This window comes from Manacus vitellinus, unplaced genomic scaffold, assembly GCF_001715985.3.
Source record: "Manacus vitellinus isolate BGI_N305 unplaced genomic scaffold, ASM171598v3 scaffold_11_pilon, whole genome shotgun sequence".
Classification (NCBI taxonomy): domain Eukaryota; kingdom Metazoa; phylum Chordata; class Aves; order Passeriformes; family Pipridae; genus Manacus; species Manacus vitellinus.
Genome location: NW_021938895.1, coordinates 2,597,048 through 2,620,247, shown reverse-complemented (window position 1 = coordinate 2,620,247; position 23,200 = coordinate 2,597,048). Strand labels below are relative to the sequence as shown.

The 23,200-nt window shown below is 42.1% G+C and overlaps 1 protein-coding gene across 2 annotated transcripts in view; it reads left to right on the top strand.

Moving 5' to 3' along the window:
• Positions 1-23,200, top strand: part of ADGRF5 (adhesion G protein-coupled receptor F5) — a 42,601-nt gene that overhangs the window by 10,678 nt on the left and 8,723 nt on the right. The window contains exons 2-18 of one of the 2 annotated variants that reach the window (XM_018088772.2): positions 5,163-5,295; positions 5,454-5,554; positions 6,607-6,734; positions 8,899-8,959; positions 9,722-9,886; positions 11,157-11,336; positions 12,835-12,962; positions 13,435-13,493; positions 14,154-14,296; positions 15,132-15,338; positions 16,967-17,194; positions 18,588-18,752; positions 18,884-19,102; positions 19,361-19,579; positions 20,778-20,939; positions 22,175-22,371; positions 22,965-23,144. In XM_018088772.2, the coding sequence (XP_017944261.2) occupies positions 6,633-6,734; positions 8,899-8,959; positions 9,722-9,886; positions 11,157-11,336; positions 12,835-12,962; positions 13,435-13,493; positions 14,154-14,296; positions 15,132-15,338; positions 16,967-17,194; positions 18,588-18,752; positions 18,884-19,102; positions 19,361-19,579; positions 20,778-20,939; positions 22,175-22,371; positions 22,965-23,144 (2,415 nt within the window). In that variant the 5' untranslated portion in view covers positions 5,163-5,295; positions 5,454-5,554; positions 6,607-6,632. The remainder of the gene's footprint in view (positions 1-5,162; positions 5,296-5,453; positions 5,555-6,606; positions 6,735-8,898; positions 8,960-9,721; positions 9,887-11,156; positions 11,337-12,834; positions 12,963-13,434; positions 13,494-14,153; positions 14,297-15,131; positions 15,339-16,966; positions 17,195-18,587; positions 18,753-18,883; positions 19,103-19,360; positions 19,580-20,777; positions 20,940-22,174; positions 22,372-22,964; positions 23,145-23,200) is intronic. The other variant, XM_018088773.2, reaches the window with a different exon arrangement.

Below are 23,200 nucleotides of genomic sequence, written 5' to 3'. Positions count from 1 at the left end.
CCTCCTCTTTGCTTAAACTAGTGGGAATATTGTACTGCAGAGGTCCAGAAAGGAATTCCTTAACTTGTCTAAGATAGAATCATAGAAACATTATATTGGAAAAGACCTCTGAGATCATCAATTCCAACCATTAACCCAACACAGCCAAGTTCACCACTAAAACGTCTTTAAGTGCCACATTTACATGTATTATTAAGTACTTCCAGGCACAGTGATTCTACCACTTCCCTGGGCAGCCTGTTCCAATGCTTTACCACCCTCTTAGTGAAGAATTTTTTCCCAATATTCAATCTAAACTTCCTCTGAAACAACTTGAAATCATTTCCTCTTGTTCTGTTGCTTGTTACCTGGGAGAAGAGACTGACCTCCACCTCCACCAGAGGTAATTGGAAGAGATCAACAATCTACCTTGCACCCCATTGCCACAAACTCGCATGGAGGTAGAATCAAAGACTCTCTTCCATGTCAGCAGTTTTATTGCCTGTTCTTAAAAACCTCCACTGAAGGAAACTTTGCAGATGCCCTGGGTGGCCTAATTTAATGCTTTTAAATGTTACAATTACACATTTTCCATAATCACCAGCGTATTTAGCTTTGCTTCAGATTGTGTGACTTCACCCAGCTGTCACTGTGAACACACATGTGAGTCCTCTACCAACTGACAGGCTGTAATTGTGTCCATATTTGAGTTTTATCCCATCTAAACCGAACAACCTGTTCACAAGATTATACTCTGATCATGTCTTAGCATTCATAAGGCTCTCCTTTGGATGCTCTCCAATGCAGCAACATCCGGACACAGCACTCCAGCCAAAACATCAACAGCATCACGTAGAGCACTTCTGTTATCTCCCAGGTCTTAAATGAAAAATATTTGTTAAAAAAAAAAAAACTAAGAATGAGATTTGCCTTATTTTGAACATCATCACCATGAGTTTAGGTAAAAATCTTTGAGTGGCTGAACACACAGAATTCAGACTCAAAACTAATAAGAATTGCAAATGGTGTAAGAACCTGCAGTGTTGCATCTGGCTTCTGAGAGCTTCTGGCATCTCGTTATGCATTTAGATACACAACTGGGTTTGGTTACACAAATTGCTGAGGTTGGATTGTAGAGATGAAACTGAAGTGTTAACAGCTAGGACTGGAATGAAGGTAGGTGAGTCAAGAGGGATGTATGTTAACCTAATTTCCAAGTTGTTCCCTCGTTAACTTTCGCTTTGAACAGTATCTCTAATGTTGCACCTATGTGGGAATGTTACACTGGTCTATTTTGTTTATGCCAGATGAAATGTGTTCGCATGCTTTTGTAACTGCAAGTTTCCACTGAATTACAGGATCCACGTAGCTCTGCCTTGTTTCGAATGAGTGCTCCTCATTCAGAGCAGTTGTCCTCTAACACACCTTTTGCTTGCTTTCCTGAGCCTGTGAAGGTTAAGTGCAGTCTCAGATGTTTAAACAAAAAAGTGTTCTGGAGTTGAAACTTTAGAACTTTACAATCCAGGAAGTTCACAGTTTCTGGTGACATGACAGTACGGGATTAATGAGTACAGGAAAAAACATCAGGATGATCAGGACATCCCCTGTGCTCGCATACCAAGTTGATTACATACCTAAAGCTCTGGCATTGTGTAATTTTCACATTCTTCTGCAACCTAAACCAAGATTTCTCATACCTTTAGGCTGCAGTTTAATGGTACAATGTCTTGAGCAGAAACCCTCTTTTAAGAAAGCCTTACTGACCTTCTTTCCCATTCCCACACCCCAAGGTGCTGTTGGCTAAAACTGTTGAAAGTCACAGCAATACAAAAAAGAAGACACCAAAAAAAAAGGAGGAGGGGGTGAGGGGAAAGGAGAGTTTAACTCAGTCCAGTTTTCCAGTCAAGCGCTGTCAGTGTGGAAAGTGTGGATCCACCACAGCTAACTCAGTCTAAGCCAAGCCTGTCCTCCTCTTCACCTCAGCCTCTGCACTGGCACTGCTGCTTATCTAAACCTGCAAGCAGTCAGCCAAGGGAGCAACACTGGGTGAAAATAATGCAGCTTTTTTCTGTGGGGATAGACTATGGACTTGTGTTGAACAGCTTACCAGGGCAGAAAGTAAGAGGTCCTCTTTGTCCTTATCATCCTGCCCCATCTGCCAACCTCTGTTCCTTCCCCCTTCCCTGCTTGGGGCCACTTATCTGCTCCTCTCCTCACTTTGGCCTTGGCGCTCACTGGGCCCTTCCTTCTCTAAGCTGATTAGACTTGCTCAGGTGAAAGCAAGCTTGACACCTTATTGCTGCTTTAGTTTCCCATAGGGAGCATCAGTCATGTCAATTTAATCACCTTAAAACTGCTGGAAGAGGCTGAGGTCTGACTCACCACATTGCAGGCAGCAGCCAGTGACCAGGTTTGCAGACAATGGAACAGACCTATCTCATGAGTTAATTGCTGCTTAAAAAATAATCCCCCACAACATGAACCTAATCCCAGGCTTTTCCACGGACATTACACGAGCTCAATGTGTCACTGCCTCGCACACTGCTGTGGAAACAAATTCTGTTGATGAACTGGCTGTGATCAAACACTGTATAGAGAAGGGCCCCATTGTTAGTTGGACAGATGGTCCCTGTTTGTGCAGTGGGTTCCTGGCTCCATATTTTGTTCCAGGTAGAAACATACATAACACATCAGAGTTTCTCTTGGTTTCTTGGAATTTCCTGCTCTTCCCCACCTTTCACAGTAGCCATCAGAGCCATAGGTTTGCATCTCTGCAGAGCTTCTCCAAGGGAATAAATGTGTGTCCCCAGAGCTTTCCAGGCATGGCCCACAGCAAGCATGCTACCAGCTCAGGCAGGGAAATCTTCAGGGTTTTCCTCCTCTATAATTTAAGTCAAAGCCCACAAACATTTTTCCATAGCTACAAAACATGATTTTGCTGCTTTCAGTCCTCAACACCCTCTTTTGTTAGAACAAAGCAGGTGAGTAACAGCAGCGGAACAAGTTAGTCCACTAATCTGCAGATAAGACACTGGAGGACTCAAATGAGTGCAGGGGGAAATAATGAGTACTACCTGATGAATGGTATCAGGAAATATCTCCTCTTAAAATGCCTTGTGGGTTTTCTGCAGTGGCATATCTGCTCAGACACACACTTGAAATTTGAGTGTAGGCTCTAGAGACAACTTCTTTTCTGGGCAGCAATAACTTGTTCAACTAATTATACAAGTTCCTGTGTCTTAATTTCTCTTTGAGAGGGCAGCCTGGGCTACAGAAGAAAGCAAAGGATGTTTAAGATGGATCTAATTAGAAGATCTTCTCTTTGAACGACCTGAGAAGGTAAACCATGTTGTATCTCTGGGTGTTGTCTTTATTTTCTAAAACATGTGTGGTGGTAACTATTGTGCTGGGTGGATTTGCAAGAGAAGGTGTAATTATTTTGCAACATTCGTGAAAAAGAGAAGCTTAGAGGAAAAGTAAAAAGAAGGTCATGTAGCTCACCTGTTTCTTTGGTTAAAGTGAGACTTTGCTATTTACCTCTAAGAATCCTCTGCATTTTAGAATTAACTTTGAACAATATTTTCCAGCCTGAATGCTGTGGAGAATAAGAGATTTGGTAGTAAATCTTGACTTCTTTAGCTCTCTGAGGCTTTATAAATTGAAGTTACTTATTGCTTCCCAGGAGACAGTTTGTATGAAAAATGAGGAATGTGTCCACACAACTGCTTTACCCACTGAAGGCAGATAGATACTTGGGAATTTGCTGACTGAAAACATTTACAGCAGTGCTTTATTCATTAAGAAATTAAATGAATGAGGGGGACAGCTGCATTACTTGAGAAGAACATTAATACTTTTCCCTATTTGCAATTTGTTTGCTAGTTTTCTGGTTTTCTAGATACTGGCTTGGGATGTTTTGGAGTTTTAAATTGCTATCAAAGCCTGAGTAGCACCACAGTTCTTACATGAGTTGTCCTCTATATGGTGTTTTACATGTACAATTAACAGGGCATTTGCTTTCAGCTACATGGTCACACAAAGGATGTGTCTGAAAATAGAGGTGACCCATAACATTTGAATATGAACACAAGTCTTGGAACAGTGCAAAAGATAAATGCAAAACTGTACCAGATATTGTTTAACCTCATCATAAATTTTGTTTAATGACCTTTTCCCCTTTCTATTGTCTGTTTCATCTACCCATCACCTATGTAATACAAGTTCTTTGTACAGATTAAGCTATTTTACCACATGCTGTGAGCATATGCTGCACAGACAAACCTACCAGAAACTTTGTTTTGTTGGTGCTTCAGTTATTAAGTCATGCCACTAGCTCAGGGAAAGCTTATAATGTTTCCCTCTTGATCCACTTTGATCAATCATGGTCTTGGGTTCAGCCAGATCCGTGGAAGTCTTGAGTTACAAGCAGATGATGTCTCCAAAATAGAAAAGCAGTGTCTTTTGTGGAATGCTGGGTATACTGACAGACATGCCCAGGAAACTGAAACCCCCCTCCTGTAACAGTCTTTTTTTTAATAGATTTTGGGGTGGGGTGGGAAGATGTTCTGAATCACTGTGATGTCTTGCTTTCTGGTTATACCTGTATAGGAGTATAAGAGCAGCTATATTGTGTTAGCTCAAATGTCTACATAACAGTGGCATTTTTTGTTTTGGTTTGGTTTTTTGTTTAAATTTGTTTGGTGTGTTTTGCTTTTGTTCGGGTTGGGTTCCGCTTTTTTGGTTTTGGTTTTTCTCTCTGTTGCTATCCTAAAATATCTTAAAATTAGTTTTCCTTTTTCAATTACCTCTCGAAATTCAGTTGACATTTCTTCAGCCCCCGTTTCTGAGTGGTAATAGTCAGTTCGGTGTCCATCACAGAACACATAATGTCACGATCATTTCTTTCTGCCTTACACTTACTGGTGCTGAATTTCATGAACTTCATGACTGAGTCACTCAGTATCCTGTGGCTCCAGTGCAGATCTTCACAGGCAGACTTTCTCAATCACGTGAAGTTTTCCACAGTGTTGCATCACTGACCACTGCCTTTTCCACATCACTTGAAAACAGAGGGTAAGATACAGGCTTACACCACATTCCTGCAGAGCTCTGGTGATGACATCTCTATACTGGAATAGAAAATAATTTATTCCTACTTTTGTTGTCTCCTATGTTTCAACCAGGTCAGTATCCAGGTGAAGTCTCACTCCAGATGGATCTCCCTAAGAACCACGTCCGGTGATAAATCCCTGCTGGATACCCGCATTGGTGACATCAAGTACTATAACTCATTGCCATCCTCTTTCAATTCCCAAGGTGAGACCAGAGATCATTTTGATATTACAGTTTTCTGCTCCCTGCTTGCTTGGGAGCACCAGCTCTGATATGCAATAGTGGCAGTAAACAACCACTGCCAGTGTTCATTATCATCTCAGAAGGTGCTGATTTTTCTGCTTTTACCTTGTGATTCACAGCCTTGCAAAGCCTGAGTTTGGATGAACAGCCTCTTCAGTGCAAAAAGATCATAATTTTACAAAAGCTCGTGACTTTAATCAGGTTGCTGTTATCCACTCAGGTACTGTTCAGTACTACTCTTAAGAGTCTTTTCTCAGTGCTTTCCTCTCTCAAAATGATTTTCACAATCTGCCTGGGTTCTGCCTTTTTCTGTAGCTCTCTACTAGCCATTAATTCTCGAGGTAGGGAAGTGCTTTGTTAGGAATAGCCAGAAAGTGCATATTCATAGCAAAATATGTATTTTTTATGTATTCTTCACCTCCCTTTTTCTATTCCCTTTGGTTGCATAAATGTGTCAGCATCTGTTATGAGGGTCCATGCTTGTTTTACCTCTTCCTTTGTGTTTCATCGTCTGATCTACTGTGTGAGTAAATTAGCTTAGGTATTAATGAGCTGGAAAAGGTTATTTTTTTTCTGGGTTTTGATTTCAAGCACCACATTATATTCTGGTGTGTCAGTATTCTTGGGTTCTAGGTTACTTACTTATTAACTCCAGTGCAATTAATGGAGATGTATACTAAAAACTCAAGATAACAGGTATTTTTTTTCCAAGGAGATACCACTTTTCATTGTTTCTAATGTTATCCAAGGCATAACAAACATGCAGAAATCTCTAGCTGAGTCCAAGGTGTTGCTACAGCCCTCTCCTAAGTGGGATACAGCCAGTAGCAGAGCTCTCCCTCTGCAACAGGACAGGCCCTCACTTACAGCAACATTTCTAGTTGTTCCCTCATGTCCTGGCTGTGCATTTCCCAAGTACCACTGTGAGGAATACTTCAAGATCCAAAGTCAAGTTTCCTTATGGTAGATGGATTTCCAGCACCTCATTTGTTCTTGTTAGGAACCTACTTAGGACTCTGCCTTCTCCAAGCAATTTCTTTCTCTTATTTTGAGTAGCTACAGCCAATATGAAAAAAAAGGAAGTATGAGGGAAACCATCTGATGACAGTGGCAGAGGAATAATTACAGGCCTTGTTCCATGCCTTGCCTTGGATGGAGTGAACAGGCAGAGTGCGCTGAAGGAATCTGAACACACTGTTTTTGTAGAGTATGCTGGTATTTCCTACTGTGTGAGTCAGCTGAAAATTCCCTTTTGTTTCATTATCTTTTCAGGTCACACAGCAAGGTCACTGGAAAAAATGCCATCCCCAATCACTGCAGGTCTCCACTGCCTGGTTCTGCTGGTCTCAGCCTGCTGCCAGACATCACAGGACTCAAACTTCAAACCATTCCGATATGTAGTGAGTATTCTTTCCCAGCCGCATTAGTTTTCATTTGGTCTCTGCTTGTAGCACCTTGATGCTCTCCTTCACATCCACAAAACCTTGGAGGAAGTCAGGATAAGACCAGGTAGAGAAACTGAACCCAGAGTGTGTAAAAGAGATGGAGAAATCCAGGAATTGGGCTCTTCTTGCTCCCCAGTCTTAAAGCCTCTCCAGAAAGCACTGAAAAAACACTTCTGGTTTCTCACCTGTGTTAGTCTACAAAGGATTTCAATTGCTGTCCCTGGAGCTAAGCTTAGGTAACAGTTACGTGGGCATTGCTCCTGGAGGGAATTCACCCATCCTATGAGAGAAGATCCAAATATATCTTGCCTAGAAGTGACATGTCAACAAAACTAGCTCAGGCACAAAGGTGTTACAGGTGGGTGATAGGTGTCTCACCACTGTCTTGACAATAGGACAAGTCCACAAGACCAAAATGCCACTCCTGAGTGATTTGTGTTTAGGTGTTGCTCTTGGACTCAGATTTCACTTCAGTTTCCCACTTTCTTGATAATCCTCACCTGCCTCTTTTGCTTCATCTGTAGTGTGAATTATGGAAAGCTGTTTTGTGCTTCATCCTGTGTATGGGTTTGTTAACAGACAGTTTCTGCACAAATAGTCCCTAACAAAAAGAGGAACAGAGAAACCAAGTTAATGGAAGTTAATATAGTTTATATAGTCTGGTAAATAAAACTAGTCTACAAATCTACCTACTCTTGGTCATCACTATTATTGTTAGACCAGAAAATACTTCGGTTGTCTTCTCCATTGTGAGAGAATGGGAGAACCTCCCTTACTGAGCAGGTTGAAAAGTGGAAACATGAAGAGGAAGATAGAAACTCCTTAAGCTGTTTCTACCACTATCTCCTGTCTTGGCAAACCAAGATATGTCTGGTTCCAGCAGCCTCACCTGCACTTCAGCAGATGTCTAATAGTGACCAAGTATCTTGTTTGGTCTGTTTTTTTCAAGCAGTCTCCATCTCAGCATTTAAGAGTTTTCATGAAAAAAGCAACACCTTTTTTTTTTTTAATCATCCATGGTACACTCTGCAAATGAGTCATTATTTAATGGTGTGAAATATGTGAAGTATTTAGGAACGTAGCAATACCCTTCAGTTATTTGGGAGAATAATTGAAAAAGGAAACCACTGAGTCCAAACCTGGAGTAAGACACGGATTGCACTGGGATTTCTGTAATTCTTGCAGCCAACCTCTAACACGGGGGTTGTACCCTGGCAGTGCAAAAACTGCCAGAGTGCCTTGGGATCTTCACTCCGACACAGCTGCGACACAAAGCCCAGCTCTAATCACACACCAGATGGTTCCTTTATGTAAAGAGATGACTTAAGAGTTGCCAAGCTATTCACCCTTTCTGTAAATAAAGGTTTCAGTAGGAATCAAGAAACTGGCAAAGCTGCAAATTTCCTGCCTGTGTCTGTGCTTGTTCTTTAGCCTTTCTTGCTAATGGTGGTGCCAAGGTATTTTTAGGGCACGACTGAAAAAGATAAGATGGTCTGCATCTCACTTGGCTGCAGCCTACATAAACCAGTCATACTGAAGCTGTGCCACCACTGCCCTGGTCAACTGTGTGTTACTGATGGCCCCAAAGTAGCTGACCTGGCAACTGAGCTGGAGCCAAGACTTTTCAATCCTCTTTCTTTTCCTACTCAGGGTGGCTTTGCTGCTGCAGAGATGGAAGCTCAGAGCAAAGAGGAAAGAAAAGGGTGATGAGAGTTTGGTTTCTGAATTCAAAGGCCAAGTGGCTGGGTTTCCCAAGCAGTGGGACCACCCCCACAAGTCTGGCCCAGGCCTAGGGGCATGTATCTGCCCCATAGCGGGGACTGCAGCTCAGACACAGAAATCCTTTTCAGCTTAGGCAATTGCCTTGCAGAGATATGCAAAGAGGCATCTGCAAACTCAGTACATCCCTCAGCTGGTGTTTAACTCTTCCCTGCTAGGAAGATAGAAATATTCTGTTTAAAGAGGAAGATGGGGTGGAAGGTTGGAGAGTTGGGACCAAGAGTGGTGGGAAAAAATTTCCTATGTCATTATCTTCTTCACTAATTTCTTTTGCCAACAATGGCAGCTAAAGCTTTACTTTGTTTTTCTCACAGAGCTTCACTTTCTGTTTTTTCCACAGATTGACAGCATGCTAGGAGAGGAAAGCTTCCACCCAGATATGCAAAGGCAGAAGCGAAATGGTACGTACACAAATGTATGGTAATAGAGCAGTTTTCTAGTAAACCAAGGGTGAAATCGCTATTAGGGACAGCATCTATTGATGTACTGATCTGGGAACATCAAGGGGGAGGTGTTGTTGTGCTTTAACCCCGTTGAAGCACCACAGTGCCATTCACTCACTCTCCCTCCGTGGGATGTGGAACAGTATCAGAAGGATAAAGTGAGAAAACCCATGGGCTGAGATAATGACAGTTTACTCAGTAAAACAAAAGAAGGATTCATTTGCTACTTCCCATTTTTGGGCAGGTGTTCAATCATTTCCAGGAAAGCAGAACTCTCCAGGTCCCTCTGGATGGTATCCCTTTGATGACATATATCAGCATAGCTTCTCTGCAATTGAAATACCAGTGTAGAAAATACCCTCCCCAAGCTTCTTAGTAGGACAGGGGCCACAAGATAATCCTGTATCACCTCAGTCTGTGGCTGACATCCCATCCACTTACTGACTGAAAGGAGAGAAGAGATGAGACAATTTTTCTCTGTATATATTATACCACTTATATCCTTTTCCTATTGCTCTGAGACCAAAGAAATCTGGCTTTTCTCAGACAAGTAGCAGATAAAACAGAGGCAGAATGTCTGCTGAGGGGGAAGCAAGAAGATTCTCTAAGCAGAATGCCACCAAAATTACCATTAAATAGCAACCGAGAGCCCAAATGCCAAATCAGTTTGTGATTTACCTTTAAACACAGCTTTGCAGTGAAATTCTATTTCTCTTTCAGAGTATATTTTTGACGTTCCCCTTCCAGAGTACGTGGTTGACATTGAAGTAAGCCTTACAGATTCATCTTACCTGCAGCCAATCAAAGAGTATTTCAAAAATCTTACAGTTCCAACAAACATTTCAAATATACAAACAACAATTTCAAACATCCACGTTACAACAGGTGGGTTAGTTATTGATTTTAATATTCTGGATGATGTGTTATTTTGTCAGTATTTGATATCTCCCACTTCTACCACCCAGCACACTTAGAAATCAGCAAAACTGAACCATCTCTGCTGCCTACTGAAAGATCCAGCAAGACTGAAGCTCTAGCTTCAAAACAGCATGTTTTGTTATCTGTGTCTTACCACTGCTCTTTATATAATGTTGGCATTATGAACAGCTCTGAATGCTTTTCCTAAGGAAGGGACAAAGCCAGAGGAAGCCTGAGCCAAAGGATCTTGCTCCAGTTTGACTAACAAGCAGTCTGAGTTACTTTCAAGTTTCAGGAAGCTGGGACAGCGGTTATCAGACTGTTTACTTCCCTCCTCCTGTATTTGGGACGTAATTCGCTGTAAGAGGCTGTACTCTGACCCTGACAGAGACAGGCTACATGAGATGCAGTCTTTTCCTGTATAACTCACTTAACTTATTCTTACAGGGCATGATATCAGGCAGGTTTTATTATATAAGCTGGGGTTGTGCAACATCATATCTGAGTAACTAGTACAAACACACCAATCATTTACAATAGTAGAGGAGATTTGGTACCTCCTTATCGCTGGCCCATAAAGCAGTGAAAGGAAGCGTTTAGCAGTTCCCAAAACAACATGCAAATGGATCTTTTAAAGGCCTTCTGGGTCACATGCAATGTGTAAAAGTAATTTTGTTAACATCTTGCTTTACAAATGACACATTAGGAGCAGAAAAAGTTACAGTCAATGTTTTGTTGGGGTTTTTTTTGTTGGTTGGTTTCTTTCTTTTAGTGTTTTAAAGCATTTTGTGATAATGTTACCTTCTGTCACACAGCATCTGTCAGGACATAGTCAGAACAACACAACAGCTGCATTCTGAATGATCTTGCTCTTACAGTCTTTAAAAGCTGATATATTTACTTTCAGCCCAAGTAACATAGAAATATCCAATCTAAAAAGTATCATAGGGCCCTCACCAGTATGCCAGATAAATTTTTAGGATCAGGCCTCATATTTCCATTCAGTTACTTAAAAGTTATTGATCAGGCTTACCACTGTACCAGTCTGGTTCCCATTTCTGTTTAGTGATTTGCAATTAGTAGAGTAAGATTTGCAAGTCTTCTGCTCATCCCGTTTGCATCATTCAGGTGAACTCACAAGAAGGGTAACATTTAATTGGGACCACTGTCATGAAGATACAGAAAATACTTATCACCATTCCCATGGTATTTCTCTGTCTGTCTGTCTGTCTGACAGTCTGCCTGCCCAGTGGTGAGAAGAGCAGCCGTTGTTCCTGTGAAAAGGGATATGCCTGGCCGAGCAGGGTGTGCAGTGACATGATACCCTGCCCTTCTCTCAGCCTGGAACCTGCCCTGCCCTGTGGCTACATGCAGAAAATGCCTTTCTATGGACCTTATTGTGAGCCCCAGACTGAAGGTAAGGGGACACAGTGCTGAACTCCATCACTGTACAGCTCATATACTGGTTAGAAGTCAGAATAGTGCTAAAAGATGGGATAAAGCAGCATGTCAAGACTGAGCTGGCTACTACATTCCCTGTGAATTTGGAAACTGTAGAAATGGTCTAGAGCTCTTCTCTTTGTGATATGGGCCCACCTTGACCCAACTTACTTGTAGATATTTAGTGCCATTTGGAGCCCCAGCTCCTGGAGTCATTCACATGCCTCTTTGTGACTTTCTGCTTTTGCCAAGCAAAGGAAGTTTCATCTCATCAGATTTTCACAAATGTGACCAAAATGTGCCATAGTGCTCAAGAGAAGAGAAGGAACTTAAAAGCCCAGCACATGTGTTTGATTTTATTTCATGAGTCCTGTGATAAGGTGCCCAGGAATTTTTAGGAACCTGACTGATGACTGGTGACAAAAGGGTGGATACTTAGGCCTGACAGCACTGGGGTGGAGGACTACATGTTGTCTCTGCAGTCCAAGGCAAACACCCATGAGGCTCTGCTTCTTATTTGTGATGGAGCAGCATGCAGAGACACCCAGAGGCAGCACTAGATCTGGAAGCAATACGATATTGTCAGCATGCCCATTCCAATTAATTCTGCTTGTAGGCAATGCTTCTATTACTGGGCAGTCCCATATCCATATTGCCATACTATTTCCAGGACTAGAGCTAACACCTGTTTCATGTTGAGGTTGCACACCCCTTAGAAGTCCACGCCCCTGGATCCAGAGCTCCTTCACATGTGGTATGGACATGTCCTTAAATGAACCCAGCATAGAAAATTCCAGTATCTCTCTAAGCATTTTATATTATTTTGTGCTCACTGATGAGTCTCCACCCAGAATATTACCCTCCCAAAGCATTGGGGATTTTTCCATTCATTGCAGGGAAACATAGGTGGAGATTCATCCTGTGTACTTTTCACTATGTAAAAGTTAAGTTTCTGATCAGTTATTCATCCATATAACATCCTCATATCTAGAGCAATGTAGGAATTCAACCACTTCAGGAAAGATATCATCTTTTGAATGTTTCATCTTCTAAAGATTTCTACAGCTTTGCATCAACTGGAAAGGGAGTCTAGGTATCTAGCAGATGGCAGACACATAAATTAGACATAGAAAATTAGAAGAATCACAACTTTCTTATTATACAGATGAATCTTGGCAAGTTGCAATTATTTTAAACTTAAAGAGGGTAGATTTAGATTAAATTTAGGAAGAAATTTTTTAAGATCAGAGTAATGAGACACTGGAGCAGGTTGCCCAAAAAAGTTGTGTATGCCCCATCCCTGGAAGTGTTCAAGGCCAGGCTGGGGGGTTGGACTCGATGATCTTGAAAGGTCCCTTCCAACCCAAATCATTATATGATTCCAAGATTATTAAGTTAGAAGAAAAAGCTAAGAAATCACTCTGTAAGCATTGCTTCTGGTTATTTTACCTTTATTTTTATGTCTTTCCTTACAGACTCATGTGGTATGGGAGAGCCCATCATAATGTATATGTCAGTCAGACTCGGCATAGACTTTCTGGATGATCTCAGGGATTCTTCCTCTCTATTATACCAAAAATACAAAGCTGACCTTGAAAAAGCGGTAATGACTTTAGTTTTTCATCTCTGAAGGTAGAGAGCCCTCTAAGAAGTATGGTGTTTACCCTAAGTGTCTGGGACATAGGGTGGCCTGTCACTGTCTGTGTGGGGAACTGGGAAGTATGCAGCAGTGGGAGATACAAGGTGGGCCAAAGCTGACTCCATTAAAAGGAATAACAGTATTCCCATTGTTTTTAATACACTGGCCAACCAGGAAGTATTCAGGGATCTTTTCTATCTAAAGCATAGAAAAAAAAATCACGTTATTTGTCCAAGCTTAAATCCATGGGAATACACATGGAATGAAACCATCAACAGACATTTACCCCGTGACAGCGGTGAGAGCACCAGACCCGTTCTATCAGATATGCTGCATGCCCATACTCACATCAGTCTTGAATTCAGGGTTTCCTATTTTAAGCACACTGGAGTAATATACAAAGCACTTACCTCATGTCATATGTCTTTGTTTACAGTTTAATGCCAGCTACAGGTGTTTACCAGGCTTTGTATCGGCAACAGTGACTGGTTTCAGGTAAGTAAATAGTTTCATTTTTTCCTGAACACACCAATCTTTCTGTCCAGTCTCAAGGAGACACGAGTTAGCAAAGGCTACATTCACTCTGGCTAGAACCCACTCCCATTATACACAGACTGAATAACAGTATAAATGCTGCAAAGGAAAGCCCAGCTATGAGCCTGGAAATAGGGTAAAATTCAACACTCTGCAAGAGTCCAAGAAACATAATCATTCTCCATCTAATTCAAAACCTTTTATGGGAAAGACTGAGTTCCACCCAAAAGGGGAAAAGGATGCGAGTAATCTTCACATCATTTCCTAGGTCATGAGGAAGATGAATTAGTACATTGACTCTGGATGCAACACTGCATAAAAGAGATATTACTTGTGCCCACAGATATTTAAATGCAGCTGTATTTTAGGTTTTCTAAGGAGAGTTTACTAGAAATAAACACCAGACGAGGAAGATGTCAGATAAAGGTGTTTGTTCTTAGGAAAAAGCTGTAGCACAACCTTCTTGTATATCAGAGCAAGTCTTGAGTCCCAACAGGAGCCTTCACAGGTGAACCCAGTGAAGCCTTCCCAGCCATATAAGATGGGTCACCACAAATAGAAAACAACTAATAGACAAGAATATTTAATTCTGATGCTTTTCTCGTTCTTGTATCTCTTTAGTCCTGGAAGTGTTTTTGTGAAATATGAAGTAAAAGCAGGACCAGCAAGCGCCAGTCAGATTGATAGTTCCAACAGAGCTGTACTACAAGTTCTAGAACCATTCTACCAGCCAAAACCATCTACCTTCACAACAGAAGTGCCTTGTAAGTTTAAAGCTCTCTCAGTACTTTCCTTCAACTTCTACTTTAGTATTTTTACCCTAAATCACGTAGCTTCCTTATACTGTTGATTATTTGGTACATGGCCTTCAAAACCATTTATTTCTCTGGCTGTATCTTTTTATCCTTTGTCATCAAAACTTAGGACTTTCATGAGAGGACCATGCATGCAGTACCTTCCATGAAAAACCAAAGGCTCCCAGCTACTCCACTGGACTTGATGATCTTAGAGGTCTTTTCCAGCCTAAACTATTCGATGATCCCTGATGCAGTCTCTCTGAAAGGGAGAGAGATTGAACACCTTTAAGTTCACTTCCAGAACTGAGACAGCTCTTAGCATGTCAGGCTGCCAGCACTTCCTACTCCTTGGAGCAAAATGAAAACCTCTTGCAGTTTACATGAGAACACATTCCCCTTGGCTTCCTTGGCACATTTTCCATACTGCTGCTGGACAATGTGTTAACAATTCAGTTGCTTTATCAAGTGCTCCAGAGGTGCTGTACTCTCAGAGTGCTGGAATGTCTGTCTCAGAGGATTACTTCAACCTGGTTGCTTCTCCTCCCAGTTTATCTGCTTAGAAAGTAGTGGTGGTGATATTTGTAGCTCTCTGCATAAAACCTGCTGATATCTTTGGCCGAAAAAGATAGGAAAAGAATACACAGAGGGAAAATCTCATGGCTTGTACCAGAGGTAGTGCCCTGCAACTGTTGCTGGGTGCATATTAGTTGTGAAACACCTGGGAACCCCGTAAGATGAAAGACACCACATAGTCGTGAGATGAAATGACAGTAATGCAGAATGTTTCTCTCTGTTTTCCCAGATCAGGTAAACTTCAACGTGGAACCCTTGAACATTTTTGAAGGGGATACAGTAACACTGACCTGTGAGATAAATTCAGCTTTTCACAGTGTGACCTGGTATCACTTGGATCAGATCATCTCACCCAGCTTCCGGCGTTCAATAGAGATGACTGTAGAAACCAGAAGGTCGATCCTTAAAATCACCGATGTTACGATGGAGGATTCTGGTATGATTTTATATCATTAAAACAGCAGATGTAACCACTAGTGGGGCTAGTTCGGAGTTACAGTTTTACATGTGTTGACATTTAGGGTTTTTTGAAAATCAGAAATATGTGAACTGGTGGCATTTTGCTGGGAGGACTTATTAGGGGAATTATTATGTATTATCAGAGTTTGGACTCAAGTTCCCACTCAGTTCTCTTTGGTCCATGAATTATACGCTCAACTCCAAAAAGGGTAGCCTGTGGCCAGGTATTCAGGCACACACGTGAGGTATAAATCATGAGTCCAAAAGTCTTTGGACTGAGGATGCCCTGAACCTTGGTGTCTCTATTCCTATGTAAGTGGCCTACTCACTTGGCTACCCCTGTGGGGAAGGGGAACCCACATACCTAAAGTATGAAGGAAGTTTGGAGCCCTGATCGCCAGTTTCAAAAACAAGGCAGGCTGCATTCAGGGCACTTGTGCCTGAGAGAATGACTGATAAAGGGAAAGGGACCTAGGGGTCCTGGTCGATGGCAAGCTGGACATGAGTCAGCAGTGCCCTGGCAGCCACAAGGGCCAACTGTGTCCTGGGGGGCATCAGGCAAAGCATCACCAACTGGGTGAGGGAGGGGATTGTTCCACTCTGCTCTGCACTCGGGCGGCCTCACCTGGAATATTGTGGCAGTTTCAGGGACCACAATATAAGGAAGATATTGAGCCATTAGAGACTGTCCAGAGGAGGGACACAAAGACGGTGAAGGGCCTTGAAGGGAAGTTGTGTGAGGAGTGGCTGAGGGCACTTGATCTGTTCAGAGAAGAGGAGATTGAGGGGACACCTCATTGGAGTTACAAATTCCTGGTGAGGGGAAGCAGAGGGACAGGTACCAATCTCTTTGCTCTCATGACCAGCGGCAGGACTGGAGGAAAAGTCATGAAGCTGAATCAGGGGAGGTTTAGGTTGGATATCAGGAAAAGGTTCTTCATCCAGAGGGTGGTTGAGCGCTGGAACAGGCTCCCCAGGGAAGTGGTCACAGCACCAAACTTGACAGAGTTCAAGAAGCGTTTGGACAACACTCTCAGGCACATGGAGTGATTCCTGGGGATGGTCCTGCTCAGGGCCAGGAGTTGGACTCAGTGATCCTGATGGGTCTCTTCTGCTCAGGACATTCTATGATAAATACTCTGCTCTCTTTGGCAGTACCTTCTGAGCAGCCTAAGAGCCTGAGTTCCAAGGCCAGTTCTAGTGGAGTCCACCCTGGGCACTTAATCTCTCACCCATTCTGTGTAGGAGACTTTTGCACAGTCTACATTCTTATCATGACATACTGATGCCAGAAGGACTATGGGTAATATACAGGTCCCAAAAGCACCAAGTCCACAAGATTTTAAGTATTTCAGTCCCAGAACACTGGTCTCTTTTCAAGTACCCCTCAACATTACCCCTCCTAATCTGGAAGTATTTGGCACCAGAAGTCTGTAGAAAGCATCCTGCAGGTGACCTGAGGGTACATGTTGGTCAGCAAGTAGCAAAGCCACTGCAGAGCAGGGAGATGTGAAAACTAGATATGGAAGTAGATTCTAATTCCAAATATAGAGGCAAAACCAAAAGAACTGTTCTCAGTGCTAAGATACTGTCTATTCTTTACAGGTTCCTATAAATGCACTTTCACAAATGGCAGTCAGTCTTACAGATTGAAGGCCACAGAAACAATATCTGTCTTTCCACTACGTATCACTCCAAATGTAAAGGACATCGAAGTTATATGTAACAGTCTTGAAACCCAAAAGAACAGTCCTCAGCTGTCCTGTTGCATTGACAGACACTTACCATCACTTGTTGCTTCCTGGAACGTAAATGGAACAATCAATATTACAGGTAAGATTAACAAAAGGCTGTCTTTCACCTGCTGGGTTTGTTCATGCTTTAATCTCCTCCTAACTGGCTACCACAAAGTCCTAGGATAGATACAGGGTGTGCTCCAAAGATGTGGCAGGAGGAGGTGCAGACTCCATGTGTACCATGCAGGTGCCAGTGGGGCTCTGGGCATCTCCATGCACTGTGCAGACATCAATACCTTAAACTGTGACATTCTGGATTGAAACAGCTGCCTGGACCAACATCACACCAACTTCTTCCAAAAAGCTTATTTCTGCATTGTCGAATCCTGGGAGCAAGGGTGGGTACATCAGTCTCTACTACTATCTCCAGGATCACCCTTGGGGTACAAAGAGCTTCTGTGTACCACATATCATGATTTGGCAACCAAGAGAGGCAGGTGCTTTGAAACAGCTGCAGCACAGCTAAATACTGAGAGCACTGTTTCCCTCTCCACCTGTAGCTGTGATTCAGCACATACCAGTTGTGTCAGTGGCATTGCATAAGGCTTTACTTTTAATATAAAAAGTTAATAAAAGACCAAGTAAATGTGCTACAAAGAGTTACAAAATGACATAAACAGAAATGCTCATAAATGTCTATTGAACCATCATCCTAAATGGTCTGTTGCCCTCTTAATATTTTATGTGTATAAATTAACTGTTTATTGTTAACTGTTTGCTATAAATGAAATTTAGCAGAAAGCAGGACAGCAAAATGAGAGAAAACCTTCAAAGCTCATGCACACAGTCATTTCCACAGAGAACAGGTACTGGTGTACAGCAGTACTTGCAGAGAGAGGAGGGGATCCCGGCCTTCTGCAATGAGCTGTTTTGCCCTTAATTCCCTGGGCCAGGCTTTCCCTCAGGAATTCTGCTGTGTCTTTATGCCAGATGCACTGTCAGCTGCAGCATAGGACAGATTTAGTGCTTCCAGCTGAACCATCACTCTTCAGATTTAAAGTCGAATGACTGTCAAGTATCTACAAATTTTTATTTCAAAATTAGATGACATTAACATTTGCAATATTTACTCCTGGTTTGCTTACCTTTACTCATCTTAAATATCACAGATAATGATGTTAGGCTAAACCAAAATGCTCTTTGTTTTGTCTTACGCTGGGGTTTCCAAGCAATGCTGTTGCTCTCTGACTGGTTCTGGCAGTAGATGCCCAGCACTGTGCTGAAATTTGTCTTCAGGCACTTGGAAAACCACTGTGAGTGTTGCCAGAATAAAAGATGTGAATGAACTTCAGCAATGAGGATTTAAAAGTGCCATGCTGTCAGTTACATACAAGCCTGTGAGGGTTTCTTTACCTGGAGTGATTGCTTGTAATTTCCAGAGGTGCTTTTGGACATCTATAACCCTTCAAGGGATGTTTATTTGTCTCTAGGAGTCTCCAGTTCGAGTGGAAACTGCACTGAATACAAGCTCAAAATCAAGGAATCACTATGCCCACCTGAGAAGTCAGGTACAGTGACAACATATACGTGTGAGCTGCAGACTAAACACGGAGCCAGGGCCAGTCAAACCATCAGAGTGACGTACCTCTGGAAAGGTGAGAGTCAGGTGGCTGTGACAGACCAGCAGCTCTTTAACATGTAGGTGGCCTCTGTGGCACATGGCATTTGCAAGAAAATGATTAAAAGTGACTCTCAATAATGTGACTTTTGTCTTGTGTTGTCTCAGCCCACGTAACAATATCTTCAAGTACAAACTCACCAGTTCCCGAGGGATATCCATTCAATCTAACGTGCGAAAGTGATGCGAGCAGTTATGACAGTATCAGTTGGAAAATCCAGTCTGGAAGTGACACAAAAACAATAGACTGTGATATGTGCATCAAAAATAGCAAATTCCCAGCCACATCTGTGCTCACAGTGAAGTCTGCCACGCAGGGCTGGAGCGGTGAGTCAATATGGTCTTACTGGCTACAAAGGCAATGAAATTTCTGTGCCAGATCATTTGCAGCATCCCTAGCCCTGCAAATCAGTGTGAAGGCCACAGTAAATAAAAAGCCCACAGTTAAAATTATAAGTGTTGGAGGACAGCAAGGCATGATGCTGCCAATAGCACTCTACTTGTCCAGCATTAGGGCTCATCACCTTGCAAAACCTGGGGAGCACTTCTGCCAACTGAGACGTTTTTTTGTACCACTTCTTTTAGGCACCCACATCTGCACAGTCTCCCAGCAAAACTTGGAGAGCTCTGCCAATATGACAATAGAGGTTATTTCCTTGCCCCTGAAGCAGAACATCCTGATAGACCCCATTGCAGCATCGATACCTTGTGGAAAGCCACAAACCCTCGAGTGCTGCCTGAGTGCAAACACCACAGAAGATTTCTCTGTTACGTTTGTGATTGGACAAAATGGATTTCCAGTTGGTAAGATACAATAAACTTGCAGAATCATTAGTTTCACTGATGTTATAACCCAGTCTCTGGGTTTTTTGTTTTCAGTTGTGCAAACAATTCATACTTACTGCTTTTAGGACAACCCACAAGTACTCCTGAGGGTGTAAAAAAAGGGAAATGGACTTTTTTGTAGGATGGTTAGCATGCCTGAAGAACATGGCTGGGATTAATAGAAGAGCAACTGAAGTCACTGCTGTAGTGATAAAGACATAATGGGTAAACACAATGCTTGGTTTGACTTGCCAGGCAGGGAGAATTGGGCATTCTTACCCGTGTTCAGATTAGAAATTGCTGAACTCCATTTATTCACTTTTATCTTCCACTCTGCCACTTTTTCTGAACGGAGTATTGAGAACATGTTACTTTAGAAAATTCACAAAAAATGTAGACTAATCCATTAAGAATGCAATTTAAAGGACTGTTCTGTTTTCTTCAAGGATGCTGGTAACGTGGTCTTTAACAGCACAAACCCCAAGTTTCTACATCTTAAAATTTAGGGCAATTCTGCAGCTTCTCTCACGTATTTTTATATACTGTAAGTTTTCGAGTGAGTTTGTTTTTATATAATAGAAGTTTTCGAGTGAGTTTGTTTTTATATAATAGTTTTCAAGTGAGTTACAAAACAGTTAATTTTAAAAAAGCAGAAGACAACATGCAGGAGTGCAAAAACAACAGGCTGAAGAGTAAAGCAGGTAGAGACTGAGGAGTCCTTTGGTGGCTAAGAAAAATCCCAAGATCTTCTTGGAAGAAGCTTCAGCCAGGGGCCCTCAGGCACAGGCATACTGAAGAGCAGTGGGAGTGTGTTACAGATCCTGACTTCAAAAGAACCATAAGAACAGCAAAAAAGTATCCTATCCTGTGAAACACCTGTGGTTGAGGCAGAAAGAGTATTCTCCAAAATAAGTTCCAAAGCAAATTTTGGTTCCTGAACAGTTTGGAAGGGATTTGATCATACACCAGTAAGAGAAAACTTATTGATCATGCAGCAGCTTCCAGATTTTTTAAGTGGAGAGTAAGAGACAGAGATCAGCATACAGAGAGGGAGCTTTTTCACAAAGGAATTCTTTTTTGTAGGACCCACAGAAAGGAAAGTTTTGCTGAAGCTTTCTGCTGTTTTCAGCTGATTGACCCCAAATCTGTGTTAACCTGTCTTCGTCCGTTCATACAGGGAAAGAGAAAAAAGGAAATTTGTTTTGCTACACGTACAATTACACAGGAAGTGACTGTAGCAAAGAGAAAGAGCTCACGGCGTATTGCAAGTTTAAAAACCACAAGTTTGAAAATCGACAGGGAGTTGACAGTGCACATATAAGACTGCACCTGATACCTGGTAAGGAAAAAGTTACTATTTATAGCTATTAAATCGGAGATCCCATTGTCTTTGTTAAATCAGATGCCACAAATTCATCACCAGTGACATCTAATAGGAACAGTTTCTGTTAGCTAAGAATTTTTGACTCCTTTCTTGTCTTTATGGGAAATTATTACATACAGAGGAAAATATCAGTTTTGATGTAACTTTAAAAAATAAATAGACAAGGTGTTTTGTCTTCGCTGTATTTGACAGTGATCCCAGTGTGTTCAAAGCAGCAATAGTTTAGTCATCTTCTGTTCCTGCTTCCTTCTGGTGTGGGCTGCACCACCAAGTATCATCCCCTGTGTTGAAATGTGATCATGCATCTCCCAGCTTGCACCAATAATTTATCAAAGATCAAATGTTTTGGTGTCTCAAGAAGTCATCTGACTCAGGAGATCAGCCTGTGGGAGAGCATATCCACTTGGAACACAAGAAGGGCAACCTCCATGAGGTGCTGCAGGGACCAGGGCAGACCCAGCTTGCATTCAGCTCTGTAGGGAATGTTCGATGGTTAGAATTCGGCATCACTAAATCCAGCTTTGATGTTTAGTTCTGACAAGTGTTTGGATATTTCAGCTTTTTATTCTAAATTGGAAAGAAAGTAATGTTGGCCATTCCCATGAGGCAGAAATTTCGTTTTTTCCACAGTAGTGGTGCCTACAGTTGAATCAGTGTATCTGCCAGATTTCACTCTCTTGGGCAATAAATATGCAGACAATTTAATTACTTTAATCAGACTAACCCAATCAAGGCCAATTAGCAAGACTCACTGTTCATCAAAAAGGTGTTGAGGCCTCACTATCAAGGTCTTAATGAATTTCCTATTAGTGCTACAACAGCATTGAGTCCCTTAGCAGAACAAACTTTGTATGAATTATTGTTCACTTAGTGGTCAATATAATCTCACTCCACCTCTGTCCAACCCTGTAATCTAAAAGATAAATCCTAAAACTTTTGGTATTGGTCTGTTGATTTGATTCAGTACTCAAAAACTGGAGCTTTATTAGATTTCCTTTTTAATTTCATTATTCATAAAAAAATTGAGAATGCAGGACATATACATCCTGAAAGGTTGTAATTAATGAAGAGAGGTAGCTGAAGTCCTGATTTAAAGACCTCTGAACTTCAGGAAGTCACAGGTTTGATGGGGGTAATTTATTAATCTCTCTGCTTCTTGTTTTCTGCCTCTATGACTTTTTTCTGTACAGATAAGCGAGTTTCCTGCTCAGACAGATTAGGCACTGGAATAGAAAGGGGCACATTGATAAAGCCATGCCGTGAGTTAGATACTCCAGATGGTTTTACCCGAGGCAGTACAACCTACAAGTGCATCAACAACTCATGGAAGGTTGCGAGGAATGACTGCCTGTCTGTATCAATAAATAATCTGCTGAGTAGAACCGAGGTAACATTTATGAGTGTTCTAGAGTTTGGGGGAGAGAGGTGGGGGGAGAAGAAAGAGCAAAAAATTTTGTTGCCTGGTTTTTCTTATAATCTAAAACATACGAAGCATTAAAACTTTCTTTTAAAAGCTAAGGAATGTTTGGCTATATCTACACAAGTCAGTGGAAGAGGCAAAGTCCCCCTCCTCTGGCCCAGAGGCCGCGTGGCACTGCATGGCTCATATGCACACACATGAATGCTCTGTCTCCCAGGCAAGGTGACCTTGTTCGTAGCATCCATAAGGAGCAGTTGCTGACCCAGAGTGTTCCCTGAGCCATGCTCAGGGACTGCCTCGATGAATGTTGGTTGGCACAAGCCCAGAGGAAGCTGCAGAGCACACCAACAACTCCAGACTACTGCCCAACCTCGTCCCCAGGCCCTGTTTACAATGCCCACTCCCTTGGTCACTTCACTTTATGGATAGGTGCCAGGCTTCTGTTTTCAGCCTTGGTATCCTACCGTAGTGCTCTTTATTTCATCCAGAGTTACCTTTCTCTCAGTGAGGCTAGAGAGACAAATTTCACATGTGTGATGTTCTGTTATCTTCTGTTCCAGTCCTTGGTCAACAGCCCTGAGTCAAAAGCAAAACTGCCTAACTACCTTGCAGAGCTTAAGGAACAGATTGGAAAGGAGCTAAACACAATAAACAGTTCTCCTGCAAACTTAGGTGCAGTTGTTTCCATCCTGGATATGGTCTCCTCTATCCCGGCAGATGCAGACGAGCTCACTATTCAGGTAAGGTTTTATTTTAAGTCTTACCTACACTTACCAAGACTCCTTTTGTCACAGGG